At 38.2% G+C, this 16,847-nt stretch overlaps 2 protein-coding genes across 3 annotated transcripts in view; both read right to left on the bottom strand.

Annotated features, from left to right (window-relative positions):
- sh2d4bb (SH2 domain containing 4Bb) lies at positions 1-5,365 on the bottom strand. Its single transcript, XM_027140632.2, has 8 exons — positions 4,935-5,365; positions 4,197-4,356; positions 3,715-3,871; positions 2,054-2,192; positions 1,646-1,958; positions 1,401-1,528; positions 496-716; positions 1-211 (listed from the first exon to the last, which is right to left on the bottom strand). Exons 1-8 carry the CDS (start codon positions 5,227-5,229, stop codon positions 119-121), a joined length of 1,506 nt encoding a protein of 501 aa, XP_026996433.1. The 5' UTR covers positions 5,230-5,365; the 3' UTR covers positions 1-118.
- An 8,761-nt stretch (positions 5,366-14,126) lies between these two features.
- nrg3b (neuregulin 3b) overlaps positions 14,127-16,847 on the bottom strand; it is a 127,173-nt gene continuing 124,452 nt past the window's right edge. For both annotated transcript variants that reach the window (XM_047816988.1, XM_027140378.2), the window contains exon 9: positions 14,127-16,177. In XM_047816988.1, coding sequence (XP_047672944.1) covers positions 15,544-16,177 — 634 coding nt within the window. In that variant the 3' untranslated portion in view covers positions 14,127-15,543. The remainder of the gene's footprint in view (positions 16,178-16,847) is intronic.

The raw sequence follows: 16,847 nt of genomic DNA on the forward strand, positions 1-16,847 counted from the left end.
TGATTGGCCACAAGGATGTGATGATGGGGGAAATCACTGTGATTCTATGTGATGCAGTGCTTGACTAGTTTGTGAAGGTTAAAGTCAGAGTATTACAAGATGAGAATGGAGAAAAGAGTCACTGAAAGAGTCCTCCATAATCTGGCGTAGAGCTTCTGAGCTTGCAAGAGTCCAGCAGCAGTTCTCCTCCAGATGTGGTTATCACCTCCTCCTGAGGAAACACACACCAGCAGCCAGACAAATGAGCAACAGCCCAGGTATAGACAACAGCATGCATATGTTTAGTACTGAAATCAATTCTCTCTGTCAGTAGCACAGATGGAAGGACAGTTGTGCTTACTGTGGTTGTGTTAGTCACACTCCTTGAGCTTTGTGATCAGCACCCTGTGAGTGTTTGACTGCCACTGTGCATGTGTAAGTTTGACAAACTACGTATTCATCCCAAAACGAAAAGTGTTTTTGAGAAAAACTTAAGTAAGATTGCAAAAAGTTAACCTTATGGAAGTCGATGAGGTCAGCTAAAGTAGCATGGCGGTTTTGGTCCACTCCAAGGAAGCTGTAGTAATCACCCGAGGCATCGATGAGAAAGTGTTTGAAGCCAGAGGCTGTCCGGTAGGACAGAGTGTATCCCCAGATCCTTTCACTCACTCTGACTAGGAAACAGCCTTCAGAAGCATTCATTAGCAAGGACTCCGACTCTTGCCGAGAGATGATCCCTACAGGTGTGTGCAAAAAAGGTGTGAGAAGGTGTGAGCCGTTGGGTGAGATGGATAGATGACATAAAGAATGTGAAAAGAGAGTTAAAAAAAGAACAAGACACATTTAGATTGAAGAAAAGCCACCCAGAGCAGACATGAGTCAGAGCATGGCAGACAGGACAGAGACAGTGAGTGATAGGGAATGGGTTGTACGTGCTAGAGAGCACAGATGCCTTGGCACACTGTTGTTGTCCGACAGGCCTCACTGTCGTGTTGCCATGGTGGAATAACATCACTTTGACACTCATTAATCTTATCGTTTCCCCAATCAACCAAACTGCAAGCTGTAAATTATTGAGCTTGAGTTTTGCCACCTCTGTTTCTCTCCATCTCTGCAGTCTTGTTCTAACTCTGTGCACTGCACCTCCGCTCTGTCATCTGTTTCTTTTACCACTTGCTCTCTCTTGCAGTCCAATCGATACTGCTCTCTCTGTCTAAAACCACTAATCTAGTCTCTTGTTACACCAAAGTGCCTGTTACCCAACTTAGCGACCTGGAAGCTCATTTTCTTCCGGGCTTGGGAAGATTTCTTTGCCATTTTATCTATCATGAACCTCTTAATATAGTTTCTTAAAGAGAGCATGAGTTGTTTCTTAAAGTTTATAGGCTAAAAGTGTAGCACACTGATGTTGCATTCTTTACCATAGAACCAAGGGGAAACGGTGTCGCTGCTCCTCTCAAAGCCGGCTCTTCTGGGCTTTTGTTCCTCTTTAAACCAGCGTATGATGGATTCACGAGATGTTGGCCTAGGTGGCCGAATCCACACTGGGCTAGAAAAGAAAATAAGATTGAAAGAAGATTTTAATATTATTGTAATTATTGTGTATTGAAGTATTAGTACATTGGTGATAATGATCAGTCTAGTAACATATAGGATTTAGAGGTACCCCTCCGATATTGACTGTGTCTGTGGGCTGCTGTATCTGCGGTTCTGTCTGCGGCGGCACTGGACAGGGGCGACTGCACTTGGAACAGCAGGATGTGATTGGCTAGCATCGGATGGAGTAGTTGATGGCCGATCAATGACATCACTATGGCGCCGGTTCTGAGTCGAGCCATTCAGATGCGTCTTCTGGAACAGTCCACTTATTCCAGCCACAAGGCCTTTCTCGATGGCGCGCAGGGACTGGCGTTTGTACTCATCTCTAGCGCGGCGAGCCTTACACTTCATCTCCTCATCAGCCGCTTTGGAGCGGCGCACTATGAAGCACACAGAGATTTGAATAGAAATCAGACGCTTTAATGGGACTGGCCCACTTGTACAATTTCTTCTTCCACTCCACTTGCTTTCTCACATTGTTCCTGCCATTCCTTGTCATCCCTTTCGCTTCTCTTTTCTTCCTGCTTCAGAGAGATGTACAGTTCCTTCGCTCGCTTTTCCTCTGTTTTTCGGATTTCCTCCTCACCTCTCTGTCTCTCCTCCTGCTCAAATTTCTTGGAGCCAAAGATAAAATTAATTGATCATCCTCATCTCTACTCAGATAAAGTGCATTGCTGGAAGAAAATTCCACTGCGGCTGATCTCATTTTCATTAACGACTAAGCTACAATGATTAATTTGGAGGATTGTATCATTAACGCTGACATTATCCTTTTAACTCTGAGCATCAAAGATCAGACCTACAAATGTTGGCCTTGTCTTGCAGAGATCACTATCGTCATTGGGCGAGATTGCCAAGTTTTAAATAATTCAACATGGCCTCAAAATGCATAGTAATTAGGTATAATTGAACCCATTCACCTTTGCTAGTTAGTAAAGGCTTGAGTGAAGTAGAAAGTATTCTGACACTACTTTATATCCATGGCAGTGTGTTGAATTAAACTAATAGGATTGGAGAAGGAAGCCATGCTCCACTTGACATTGTTTCGGCCACTCTATTATAATCAGTTTAAGTGGGGAAGACTATATTTTTATTTTGCATTAGCATAGACCCACCTTCATCTCCTCAAAAACACATAAATACAGTCTACTTCCTCTTCAAGAGCCCCAGTTCCCCCATTTATGTGTCATTATAGTTTAATGCTCTTTGCATCCATTATTTGTCGTTACAGTTTAATGCTCCTTGCATCCATATATGGCATTGCTTATATAAGTTGTTTCCTGTTGTTTAGTAATTAATGTAAATTATTTTATTTATTAGTTGGTATGTGATTGAGATGTTGCTTGGCTTTGAAGTAAATATGCTCATTCTTATCTGTGAGTCTTATCTGTGAGTCTTATCTGTGTGTCTTATCTGTGTATCTTATCTGTGTGTCTTATCTGTGTGTCTTATCTTACTTTAAGTCTCTGTGTTGTTTTATGTAGCACCGAGGTCCTAGAGAACTGTTGTTTCATTTCACTGTGTACTGTGCCAGCTATATGTTTGAAATGACACTAAAAGCTTCTTGACTTGACTTGACTTGAGATTGAGACTACTCAAAAGATTGAGTGATCTGCACTGATTTAAGACTCATATTTCATTTGCTATACATAGAGATCACATGACCTGACAATGACTATTCTGGCCATTTATCTTATTTCTTTTTTTAAACCATCGAGTCAGCATTACACACATGTAACCTTATCAAAGGCCAGGGTATAGACCGTTGCATTGTATAAATAGAACATAACAGATTATACAAGGAGCAAAGGTTGTAGGCTTCCATTCCACACAGGTTCTCTGAATTTCCATTGGTTGAGATCTGGAGTATTTTTTTTATTTTTTTAACTTTAAGCAGATTTGCATCTTTCACTGTGGCTGAGAGAAAGCCTTATATCAGTTTGAGGGGAAAAAAAAAAAAAAAAAAAAAATATATATATATATATATATATATATATATATATATATATATATATATATATATATATATATATATATATATATATACAAGCATATAGCTAATACATTTATTATGCTGATGTATATTTTTTCACTCTGTTTAACTGATAAAAGCTACATATGTTTTACAACACCAACCTTCAGCTCCTCTCGAATACGATCCTCTTCCTCCTCCTCTTGCTTGGCTGCCCTTCTGTCATCTGTCTCCTCCCTCCATTTCTCAGCAACAAACCGAGCCTTCTCCTTTGCCATGGCATCCCGAAACTTCTTTTCAATCTCTGCTTCCTTCATACGCCTCAGGAAATTCAACAGGGAATGTCTGACACACTGCTCATCATCTCACTTTCAGTTAATCTCTTTCACTCACTCTTCCTCCTCATTTTAGGTGACTCACATCTGTCAGTCTTCACACTTTCCTCCAATCCCCTTGTTGCCTGTTCACCAATTTTTATATCTCTTACTCAATCCCTTTTCTTTGCCCTCCTTCTCTTTCCTTCTCCTTCTATCTCACCATAATAGCATCTTTTTTTTATTATTCATTTCAAGCTCTTTCTCTCCTCCCTATCAATCCCTCCCTCCTTCCCTATAGTCCCTGCATTCATGTTTTTAGCCTCTCTCACCAGAGCTCCTTTGCCTCACGCTGGGCCTGCTTCCTGGCCCTTTCCTCCATCAGCTCTTCTACAATGTCATAGTAGGGCTTGTCTCCTTTGGCCTCCCCCATGACCCAGACCCAAACGTCACCATCAGAGCCCAACAGCCACTGAATGCCTCTACGGTCACCTGCCCAGAGAACACACAACCAAATACATTGAGAAGAACTGGCAGAGTTTTCCTGTATTATAAAATCCCTGATATGATAAAGAACATGATAACATGCGATACTAGCAGTATAAATCTAATAAGTTTGTTAAAACAAAAACATGACACAGCACATATTCATCTGGTAATGCTGTCGATACAAACTAAAATATTTTACTATACTATTGTCATAGTTAATGGAACATCCCATCAGCTACTAAAGCCTACTATGCAACAATTTGCAATAAAATGTTCTGATGAAAGTTATGGGAAGGTAAATATAGCTTTTACTTTTTCCTCAAACAAATCACTCCTGCTTGTTTTAAATTTTGATCTGTCTCATTAAAGCACTTCCTTATTTCCTTGTACCATATGCAACGATATTGTGAGCAGTAGCTCTTTTTGCTAAAAACTGCATATTACTTTTCAAAAATTGAGACAGGCTTTGTCAAGCCAACATCAAAGTTTATCGTGACAAAATTTCTATGATAAATTATAGCTTGTAATGTTGTTTGACACACGAGACTGTGCTATACAGATTCCCTGATCAGTGTACTCACTCCTTTTTTTTGTACTGGGGTCTCTGCTCTCCCTGTCGTTCCAGCGGCGCACCTGCTCCTCACGGATCTTATAGAAGAGAATCTGCTTCTGTTCTTCATTTAGCTCCTGTAGCAGTTCTGGCTCGATGTACATATCTTGAAGAATTTGCTTCATCATCTTGACGGCTGTGTAGTGATCACACTTGTAATCCTTTTCCTTGTGGTTCAAGTCTTGATTGAAGAAGGCTTTCCCAGCGAGAGGAAGACTATAGGTTTTAAATGGCAAGGAGGGCCCAGGGTGTGCTCTGTTTAACATGGAGTAAATATATATCACTTAAAAGCCACATTCCTACCAGCATTTCTAGAACTTTCTTTCCCATGCACTCTTTTTCTACAATTGTCCTCTTTTTCTTCCTCTAGCGTCTTGCAGCCAATTTTTTCTGCCACTTGCTCTCTTTCTCCTGGTTTTGCTTCATTGCGTAGCTTCCCTAAGGGTTTTAATTTCACCCCTCTACCTGATTCTCTCTCTCTCTCTCTCTCTCTCTCTCTCTCTCTCTCTCTCTCTCTCTCTCTCTCTCTCTCTCTCTCTCTCTCTCTCTCTCTCTCTCTCTCTCTCTCTCTCTCTCTCTCTCTCCCACACACACAAACTCTCTCTCTTTCTGTCTCCTGCAGTGACCCTACAGACAGGTGTCCCTGACATCACAGTCTGTGCCTGACAGTTAAGACATTTTTCCAAAATGTGTATACATACACCTGTTTTCTGTCACCATGTTGTGGGATTCCTGTCTGATGTAAAAATGTTGTCACTTTGGTTTAATAATAATACAAAAGAGAGAGAAAGAGAGAGCGGGTTCATGCATATGTTTGTGTGTTACCTGACCTGTCCCTTTCTCCCCTCCTTTCCATAGTGCAACTTTATCTGTGTGTCTCATATTGCTCTAGCACTGTAGCAGATGGTGTTAACTCTCCTCCCCCTTGCTCCGCTCTCCAGGTAGCCCTTGAGCTCTGAGAACATCAGTCCCTCACGTCTCATTACGTCTTAATGCTCCCTACACCCCTAATCGACAGTAACCGCTTTCTAATTGTTGTCTTTATTGTTTTGTATTCATTAATGGCTATGTAATTGATATATTGCATTTTTTAATGCTTGTTTTAATTTATGCATGCTCATTCTCGTGTTTTGACATCTTCTAAGTCCTTTTATAACTACATTCTATCTGCAGTGGAAAGCTTTGTCTCATTGTATCTGCTGTGCCTGCTGTGCATAGAGACCCGATGACTTGCAATATACCGTTCTGTCTATTTGTCTTGTGTTGCCTTACTTTTACATCTCTCACACCACCATCCAAGGAGTAAGGACACAGAAAAACACACAAGTGCACACATGCACATGCACACACAAACAACCTTGTTAGAAGCCATGGTCTAGACAGTTGCATATTATAAATAGAACAAGACAAATTATCTTTTTTTTTTGTTCTAACTGTAACTGGCACTCAAACATGTTTAAAGTAAAGAGAATTGTTTAAAACCTAAGCTCAATACAAGAAGATATAAATCTAGGACTAAAAAAAAAACCCAATATTTTCACGCATACAGAAAGTAAGTACATCAATTACACTGACCTATTTAATGTTTTATTCTTTACCCTCTACGATGCTGTTGGAGAGGTGGATTTCTTTGTTTTCTAATTTACATAATTCATAATGCCAACTCCAAAATAAACACTAATTATCCCACTGATGTAATAATCATGTCTAACAGTGAGGCTCATTATCAAATGTAATTAATCAAAAACAAAAGCCTGTCAAGTCTTTCAAAGGCTACATTGTTAACAACAGCGGGGTTAATTCATAGTAGGTGAATTTAAATAGAGATCAAAACTAAGTAATTCTTTTGGCGTCTTTCACTGTGCAGCACAATCTATATTTTACTTTTGCTTAAGTTTAGAAATCTCTTAAAAGCCTTATGCATCTATTACCTACTTGTTCCATTAGAAAAAAAAAAAAAACCTGGTCTCTGGTTACACATAAAATTAGGCTAATTAATAATTCAGTAAAAATAGGTTTGGATACTGCAAGGAGGCAGACAGTCCAAAATCATGTGAAGATTCAACAAAGTCTAAGGAGATTGTCACTAACCAGCGTAGTCACTAATGTCTGTATGGCAAAGGTTTATGAATAACGATGTGTAAATGTTCTAGAATTAATGTTAACCCTGATGCTATACTTTTTACGATCAAAGAAGCAAGTGCTTATTATTTCAGTCATTTTACAATAAACTACATAGTCCTATTGTCTTCTTTTTTTAAGGTCTTAATAGATAGTAAAAATCAAATGCTATAATACTGATAAATGCTGCTTAGAGTCATGGTGATTGGTCATTTTCAGAGTCAGGATCCAAGTCTGATCCAAGTTTAAGGGTATGAGCAGTGCACACCTTAATCCTAAATACATGAAGTAATCTTTGTCTTTATTTATTTATTTATTTATTTATTTATTTATTTATTTATTTATAAATAATAGTCGAGTTAAATATAGAAGTGAGAATGTAGATGACACAGGCTTATACAATCAGTCAGTGGTTCTACTCACCTACACATTTGTTAAACCTTACTCCAAAATTTGGTACATTTAGTAATGACTTTTCCATCACCTTGTTTCCAAAACTATCAGCAAAGCTGTGCCAAATTCATGTGGCTTTCACATCTGTTTCCTCAGATCTCCTTACCACCACTAGGAACTGCTGTTGAATCACAGCTAATCTTGATTAAGGTCATCACAAACAATTTTGACCACTAGGGGCTGCTCATCTGCTCATAGTGTTGTCACCTACAGGTGAAGAGGAAGGTGGATTTTTTATTTATTTTTTTGCTTTGTGCCTTTTCTCAGCACATAATTGTGGCTTCCAAGATTGGCAGAGCCTGCCTGTGGCTCTATAGAACTGGCTCTGTAGACCTCCCTGTGAGCAAATGGTAGTTGTGGTAGTCAAGTGATTAAAGACCTGCTCATGTGAGCTGATGGGAGGTGAGCCTGAAGCCAGAGGGCTACCAGAGCTACTGTCCTTTTGCCCTTAACCTTCTAATTCTTCAAGGGTGTCCAAGTGTCAGATTATATACTTTCTTTCATTTAAAGAAGGGGTTTGGGGATATTTGAAGAGAAAACATCATATGAAATGTATGGTTTTACATAAAAGGAAAGGCCATGAAAGGAAGTGGATATAGACAAATAACTTTATATGACATATGAGATAAGACAGATGGGAGACTGATGTCAGGTGGATGTTTTTAAATGCATCACATTCACACATAAGAGTTCTCGTGGCTTAGTGTGTCTGAATCTGTGTTTTTTATTCCACCTTACATTCCTCAAATCCACTTTTTGACAGTTGTTGAAAGTACATAAAAACAAGCTACCATCTGTTTTCTGCATTTTGAGTGAATTACAGAATGTTTAATGTCTTCACAAAGCCCTGTTTTTCTTCTCTTCTCAGCATGTCAGAGTTTTTACCTGTCCTCAGTATAGCTGGTGGTCCCTCGCTGCTTGTTAGCCTAGCATAGTCATAGTATGTAGTATAGGCAAGACAGGATCAAATATATAAGTATACAACCTTGAGGGACCTCAGTGGTAAGCTATTTTATGAATTGTACTATTTCCATTCCTTTACCTTAACCCATTAAATTTGTACAGAGATGACATGATTTATGCTAATATAACAGTAAGCTAGCACAGAATGCTGCATAACATTAACCACATTTGAAAGCCAAATATGGGCAATTAACAAATCCACTAATAAAGGTGCACTTATTAAGTCATGATTCCTTTGAGCAGACCATAAACCTTATTCACACTTCTAGACATTTAAACCGATTAATAACGTGGTCTTTCAATCAACATTAATCCTATTGCCTACTCACCGACTGACTTTATTCCCATTTTTTGCAAAAAAATTAATTGAGAATAGTTCATTTCCGATTGTTTATCTAAGAATCAAGCTAACAAAAGACAGGATTAAATCTCACATGACTTTTCAGTTAGCACAGAAATGCGGCATGAATGCTAATAGGAGAAAATCATTTTGAATCAAGGATGATGCTAAAAAGCCTAAAGATACTAAAAATCATGACCAAATCATTGTTTGATCTTAATGTTATATTAAATAATTCATCTTAGATATCCCTTCCCTCTTACAAATGGGGACACTATACTGTATGTGATGACTATCTGTTCTTGTGCAAGTGAGCTGTTAATCTGTATTATGTTCTATTTTGTATTTTTGCTTTTAATACAGATGCCACCCTTTTGTATTTCTTTCTCAAATTCTCAGAAGACAAGGAAAGACAGCAACCATTTCCTGTGGTAGATTCAACCTGTTCTTCTGCTAATTGAAGCAGATATGATGTCTGATTCGTTTAAACACCACTCTCTGCACCACTCTGTAACCTCAGCACGGCTGTCGGTCTGGGCCAGGATGTTTTGTTGTTTTTTGTGTGTTGAGGTTAATTAGTATAATTAGGCAGGATGACTGTGTGGGCTACAGAGAGAGAGAGAAAGAGAGAGAAACGTGCATCTGATTGAAGTACAAAAGGATAAGCCATCAGTATTGGTATGCTGCCAGGCAGATACCCTGCCATCAGGTATGCCGCCATCAGATTTTGGGGCACCAGCGGGGTCATTCTCTCACACTACATTGGGAGTAATTTGTGCCCTTGCTGTTGGTCCAGGTGGCCATCTTATGGCTGTGCAGCCTGCAGGGAAGCACTTAAATATAAAAGGACTCACAGTCACTTTTAATATTGACTATATAAAAGCCTCAAAATCACAACAACAGGAAATGATTCTGTACCAAATTTCTGCTTTTTTACTTTAGAAAGCACAGTGAGTACCATAGAAGGACTCAAAATCTATATTCAAGAAGCCAATATTTGGACATTTGTATTACTTAGATCCAGCATTCAGCCATCCAGTTAGCACGATCATCAACTGGGCAGAAATGACAAAAGAACTGGCTATGTGAGTTGTGTTCTTGTAACACCCTCTCTGTGAATTGGACATCTGAATCTAATTGATAATTCCAGTCAAAACTGGCCCAAGCTGGTCTGACAATACAGACTTGTCATGATGACTCAAAACACTGTGCTTTAATGTATTTTTTTTTTAAACCTTCTGCAACTTAATTGTTTTTAGTAAAATCTTACATTACACATCTGAGAAAAAGAACATAGTATTTTTCTTAACTGGTGCTTTAGAACTAGCGATAAGAAGTACACAGAGAAGTGTAATCTGACAGGCCATAAATAGCTGAAATAGCTAATTTATTGCATAATTTATTATGATAAAATTGCTAGGGAAGTGGAGAAAGATAAAAAAAATGTATAAAAATAACCTAAATGTTATAACTTATTAAAATTCTACTGCCACTATAATACAACAGGCTTAGTAGAGACATATATATCTGGAATCCTGTTTTGTAAAAATGTCCATTGTTAAAAGTGATATTCAAATACAGTTGACGTATATTTGCTACCCCGTTCTACGAAGGAAGAACATCTCATTTTTTCAAATTGGTTTTGAGCATGTGGTTGTGGTGTAATAATTCTCAACATTAAAGCATTAGTGTGGATGGAAACTTCTTTTTACCAGAATATGAGGTTAATAAGGGTGATATTAGATTACCTCTCCATCCATTATGTAGGTTCTTTGTGCACCTTTTAAACTATATCTACTTTCAGTGTAAAATGAGTCTATAAATACTTTATTCATTCCATTGCTATGGCTAATAAAGTAATACACTGCATAGGGATAATGTAGGGATATTTCACTCAGGTGTCAAACTGTGTGTAGTTTCAAACAAAACATGACACGTCCTTTTATATCATAGATTTACTTTCATTTATAGGATAATCTGAACAGACATAGGTAGATTAATTGTAACATTGGCCCCAGTACTTTCTGATATTAAACTTAGAGGATAACAAATCTTTTCAATTTATGACCTACTGCACAGTGCTAGGGGGAACGGTGGCTTAGTGGTTAACACATTCGCCTCACACCTCCAGGGTTGGGGGTTCGATTCTCACCTCCGCCTTGTGTGTGTGAAGTTTGCATGTTCCCCCTTGTGCCTCGGGGGTGTCCTCTGGGTACTCCGGTTTCCTCTCCGGTCCAAAGACATGCATGGTAGGTTGATTGGCATCTCTGGAAAATTGTCCATAGTGTGTGATTGCATGAGTGAATGAGAGTGTGTGTGTGCCCTGAGATGGGTTGGCACTCCGTCCAGGGTGTATCATATTCTATGTGTATGAATGAATGAATGAATGAATGCACAGTGTTAAATTCATATCGAAAAATACTTTATTTTACCAAACCATTGACTGGCTACAGAAATGTACAGTTGCCTTAATAACCAACCCCAACCCCCCAAATTGAGCTTGCTATTTCTTCTTCTTCTTGATATTATTATTATATATGTATAATTTTGATGCAAACAGCAAGAGGCGTGATTCTAAATAGTATATGATCAGAATTTTTAATGTGATTTTATATGCTTTGATATTGCATTTTAGGCCATGATACAGATTGTGTTAAATAGTTTAATATTATATTGAATTAATATTGTATTTTTGGGAACAGTTTAGATTTTATACGTTATTTAGATCCTTAGAAGAGAAATAATTTCATTATATGCAGAAATGGTTTCATTGTTATATTCAGGGTTATCTGATAGAAATATTTCAAATGAGATTGATTGATTCATTGACAGATTTATTGACTTATATATTTAACTTTTTAAGTATTTTATAATATTTATGTTTCCCTCTATGAAAAGTTGTCTAATTCAAATTGTGATGTAAATTGCAGCATACAGTTATTACATAAATATGTATTAATTAAAAGCTATAAAATTCTAAATAATGTATTTAATTCTTTATAGATTTCCTGGAAAATGTCACTGAGAGGTAGACCATATTTAATTTTCTGTTTCTTTAGCTATGCATGATGCTCCCCCTACCTACCTCAGCTCTGCTGTAGTGTACCTGCGACTAACATTTTCTAATTATGTTCATAATAATAATCACATTGTTATTATCGATTTCTCTCTACATGAGCTAATAGAGGAATTAAAAAAGACATGGAAGGCTATGGAAGGCACCAGACCACCAGTCTCATATTCGTAGACACACTTTTGTTATTAAAACAGTAATGGGTTTTTAAGTATTGTTTCAGTTTAAAATTACATTTGGTATAAATTACATATTCCACATACTATGAGAGGTTTAAAATTTAATTTAAAGTTAATGCATTATAGTCTATTTTGTTGTGTTCCCTGGTTTCCTCCCACTGTCTAAAAACATATAGATAGCTCGACTGGCTGCTCTAAATTGCCTCAGGTGTGAATGTGTGTGCATGGAGCCCTGCAATTGACTGGTATACCATCTGTGGTAAATTCCCTTGCAATGCAATGAATGAACAATTGAATATAGTCAATGCATATTTGTGAATGTATGATGTATGTAGGATGATGTTTATAAAGTAAGATGACAGATGTAACTACTTTCATTCATTCATTCATTTTCTACCGCTTATCCGAACTACCTCGGGTCACGGGGAGCCTGTGTCTATTTCAGGCATCATCGGGCATTGAGGCAGGATAGACCCTGGACAGAGTGCCAACCCATCGCAGGGCATGTAACTACTTCATTCATTCATTCATTCATTCATTCATTCATTCATTCATTCATTCATTCATTTTCTACCGCTTATACAAACTACCTCGGGTCACGGGGAGCCTGTGTCTATCTCAGGACGAAGTGCCAACCCTGGACGGAGTGCCAACCCATCGCAGGGCATGTAACTACTTCATTTCTTTAAATGATAAATAAATTGTGCAATATTTGCCTGACTCTCTAAGGTGGCAGTGGCTCAGACCATCGATTTTTTTGTGAGTCTGGATTATTCTATAGTCTACTATCTAGTACTGTCTCGTATCCTTGTAAATAAGTAATAACTTAATTTAATACAGTTATTAAAGCTATGCGTGGTAACACCGCACAAGTAGGAAGTTTAGCAAATCAACAGAACCTAATGGGTTTCAAAAAGAGACTAATTGTTGCTCACTTTAAAGACGTCATTTGTATTTAAACATCTTTTAGATTTATAATGAATGCAAAAGACTAAAAATAATTGTGAAGACTAGTATATTGATAGTTATATTGACATTTGTTAAATGACTGATATAAATGATATAAATAGGCCTCTGTTCCACCTGCCTCTCAGCTGTCACTGCTTAAGGGGTTACGGAAGGTGCATCTTAAAGCTGGTAGAATTCCTTTATATTCAGTAAGACCTATCATCTGTCATACTTTGCACCAGTCCGTCTCACTCAAGTGGAACTTCAAGCCTATATGAAATTCCAGCTTGCACCAGCATTGACAGGCTCTGTGGTGTGGAGATGTGGGGGTCAGCCAGTTAATTCAGTATATTAAACATGCAGCACTGTTTCACAGAGACACTGCTGCTCATTTCAGGTGACAGATACAGTACATCTTACTTCTTTCTCCTGCCCTTATTGTGTCTGTTCTCTCCCAGTTCTCTCCTGTGCTCATTTCTGACCAGTCTCTGTGGCTTGGCCCTTTCCATTCCTCAAACTGTTAGCCATCTCCCCGGGGGAATCTGCTTGCCCACGTCAATAGTTATAGATATAATAGATGGTCCAATTTAGCAAGAGTCAACAATGCAATGTAGTCAATCATATTATCATCCATCTAACAGTCTTTTGACAAAAGCTTTACAAGATATGCTTCTGAGGAGTAAAAAAATAGATATAAAAAAAATCCAATCTTATGTACCATTAGTCTGCAAAAAGTGTCGATTATTACACCAAACAAGGTGAAACAAGTAATCTATCTATCTATCTATCTATCTATCTATCTATCTATCTATCTATCTATCTATCTATCTATCTATCTATCTATCTATCTATCTATCTATCTATCTATCTATCTATCTCTCTCTCTCTCTTTATATATATATATATATGCTTTTTTACATGTTTCTTTAAAGAATGCAAATATTATGTGACATGCTTCCCCTGCTGACATTTCAGATATAGTGAATAAGTTTTTTTTCCCTTTCTTTCTTTCTTTTTTTTTTAACACATGATTTATTTATTATTCACATTCAGGGTTCTATTTTTCACATGTGATCATACAGTATTATGTTATTTAAAAATGTCACATTGACTTAATTTTCAGGACATCAAGTAAAATGCACCTTTGCATATTTTTTGCATGATGGCATATTACATGTCATTACATGTGAAGGTTTTCCATAATGGTTGATTATTATATTGGCTCCTTCTCAGACCACATGAAGAGGAAATATCATGTCGTTCTTCCTGAATGATGCCAGACACAGAGCCATTATTTCAGTTGTATTTTGGTTGTAACGTGTTTTAATATTCATGCTCAATCCGAATCATATTTTTTCTAGCTTTCAGGGGGAACTTCTTTCATGTTCAACCTTTTGGTAGAGGGCTAAACATGGGCAGAGACTTCAATAGCACCAGTGTTTAATATTTTTTCTGATTAAATCCACTAAAAAACATTCTCACCTGAAAGAAAAATAGGCTAGTTAAGAACTTCGTGCTCTGTTTTTTTTTTTCCAGTTTGAAAATAGCTGATGCTAAATAATGAGTTTAGATTTAATTAGGGTAGCTACTTTTGTGGATGATAAACAAGTAAATGATTAAATCTGCTGACAGTCTGCTCTGGTGGATGCAGAGCAGCTCAAACTTGTGAGGACTATCTGACTCCACGGGTCCTTGTTACCATGGAGACAGCGCTGGTGACTGACTATCTTCCTATTGGCACGTTTTGTAGATTTGTGCCAGTGATTGCTGCAGATATCTGTCTGCCATGCATAGAGTGGGTGGCAGGAAATAGAGCATTGATCACTGTGTAATACCCGCCAGTGTGTGGAGACATTCTCTGATCAAATCACAAGGTGACATAGAGATTTTATTCATAAAGCACCAAACTCACGTCTTCACGTCCTCAAGCAAAAACAGAGAAAAGACAAACTTGAATTGGGTTATGTCTAAGAATGGTAGAGCTGTTGGAAATGAAAAGCTTCCTGTTCATCATATTCTGCATCTTTATTTTTGTCCTGTTGTATGTCATATATATCCTATATATGACATACATATAGTTAAGACATCTATTATATTTTCTTTTCTTTTCTTTTCTTTTCTTTTTTTTTTTTTTACAATAGAGAAACAACATAGAGATGACACACTATTTGGTTTCTAAGTAGAAGCATTTTTGTTAAATAATGGCATATAAATCTCTTTTCTTCTTTAATGCCTCTTTAAATCAACATCCCAACCACAGTCATTATATAATTTCATAATTTATTCACATTGTATATTCAGGTATCCAGTGTTCTGAATTCTGTCATAGCAAGTTCTTCCTGTAATCCACAATGCAGTTACAGAGTTTAGAGTGTAAGTCTTGTGTCAGTAAAAGGGAGGTGAGGGCAAAGGAATAGAGCCTTCGTGGATTTTAGTGTTTCATTCTTTCCAAATCCACTGCTTTAATGTTAGTTTAATTCTCCAGTCCTCTGAAGTTATCCAATCAGCTCTTAGAGGCTTTGAAACTGGACAGACCCTTAAGCTCAGTGGGAAGATGGCAGTCTCTTTCTCTCCTTATAGGTGAGTTGTATACAGCAGCCCCCTGCTCCTCTTTTTCCTTGTGAGTGGACTGGACTTGCTGATGCTCTAGTCTTCCAGGGGACTTGGTCAATTTGGGGGATTGGTGCACGAGCTCCTTCCCTGATCCCAGTACGGTTATAGAGATGACTGTCTTTGCCATAGTAGACTCTGTACGTGGTCCCAAAGCTGTTGTGTAAGTGACAAGGCTTTTGTGTTTGGTTTGGTTCCCCAGTGCATGTGATCCCTGGCTGCAATTTGCCAATGACCCTATTTCAGTCTCTGAATTGATAGGTTGGCTAGCAGAGGCTCCATCCTTATAATGCAACACCGTGGTGCTTCGATCCTCTGCTCTGTCCTCCGGGTTGGATGCTTGAACAGATGGGATGATGGGAACAGAGCAGGCACGGTGAGAAGGAGGAGGAAATGCTGTTCCCTGATCCAGACGAGTGCAAGGAACATCAGCCAGGGTTAACCTTTCTCTGGAATGGGCAAAAGCTTCAGTCTGCATATTCAGAAAGGAGCGGCTGTACTGATTACCTTCCGTTTGGGAGTTACACCTAGAGAGAGATAATAGATTGTGGATTAGCACTTCTATGAAGTATTTTCCCTCCCATTTTCTTGACTATATTTCACTTACCCAATTGAAGAAACCACTCAGACTTAGAGAACATGGTGTGGATAATTTATTCTCAAATCATCTTCCCAGTAGGACACTGACTTTGAGTTAGTGGTAATGTAAAATCTCTGTGTAATTGTTCATAATCCACAAGTCAGGCTACCTTCCTTTGACAGTATTAACTCTGGACTTTTTCCCACCCATGAAAGTCTTATCTGAAATTTAAGTCCTTCATATCAAAGCCCGAGCGTCTGTTACCTGGGCCTGTGAACTGATGAATACCCATTTGGACTACTTCATTTGAAGGATAGCTATTCAATTTACATGCTCTGATGCCTTATCAGACCCTACACACCTTATCCGACAACAGCCCGAAGAACCTAGATAGCACATAGCTCTAAACTGGGACAGCTCCCTGGAATAATGAACACGGTTCCTGGGATGTGCCCAAAAGACCAAAGCAGGTTATTCAAAGTTTGTGTCAGGTAAAGTCCCAGAGACTCCTGCCTGCTTTTTATCTGTCACGGTTTTTAAGGCAGCACAACTGCAGGACCTCGACCCAATTACCCACTCCTCTAACTCTTGCCATCCACATACAATATTATAGGAGG

This window comes from Tachysurus fulvidraco, chromosome 8 (assembly GCF_022655615.1).
Source record: "Tachysurus fulvidraco isolate hzauxx_2018 chromosome 8, HZAU_PFXX_2.0, whole genome shotgun sequence".
In the NCBI taxonomy this organism is placed as follows: Eukaryota; Metazoa; Chordata; class Actinopteri; order Siluriformes; family Bagridae; genus Tachysurus; species Tachysurus fulvidraco.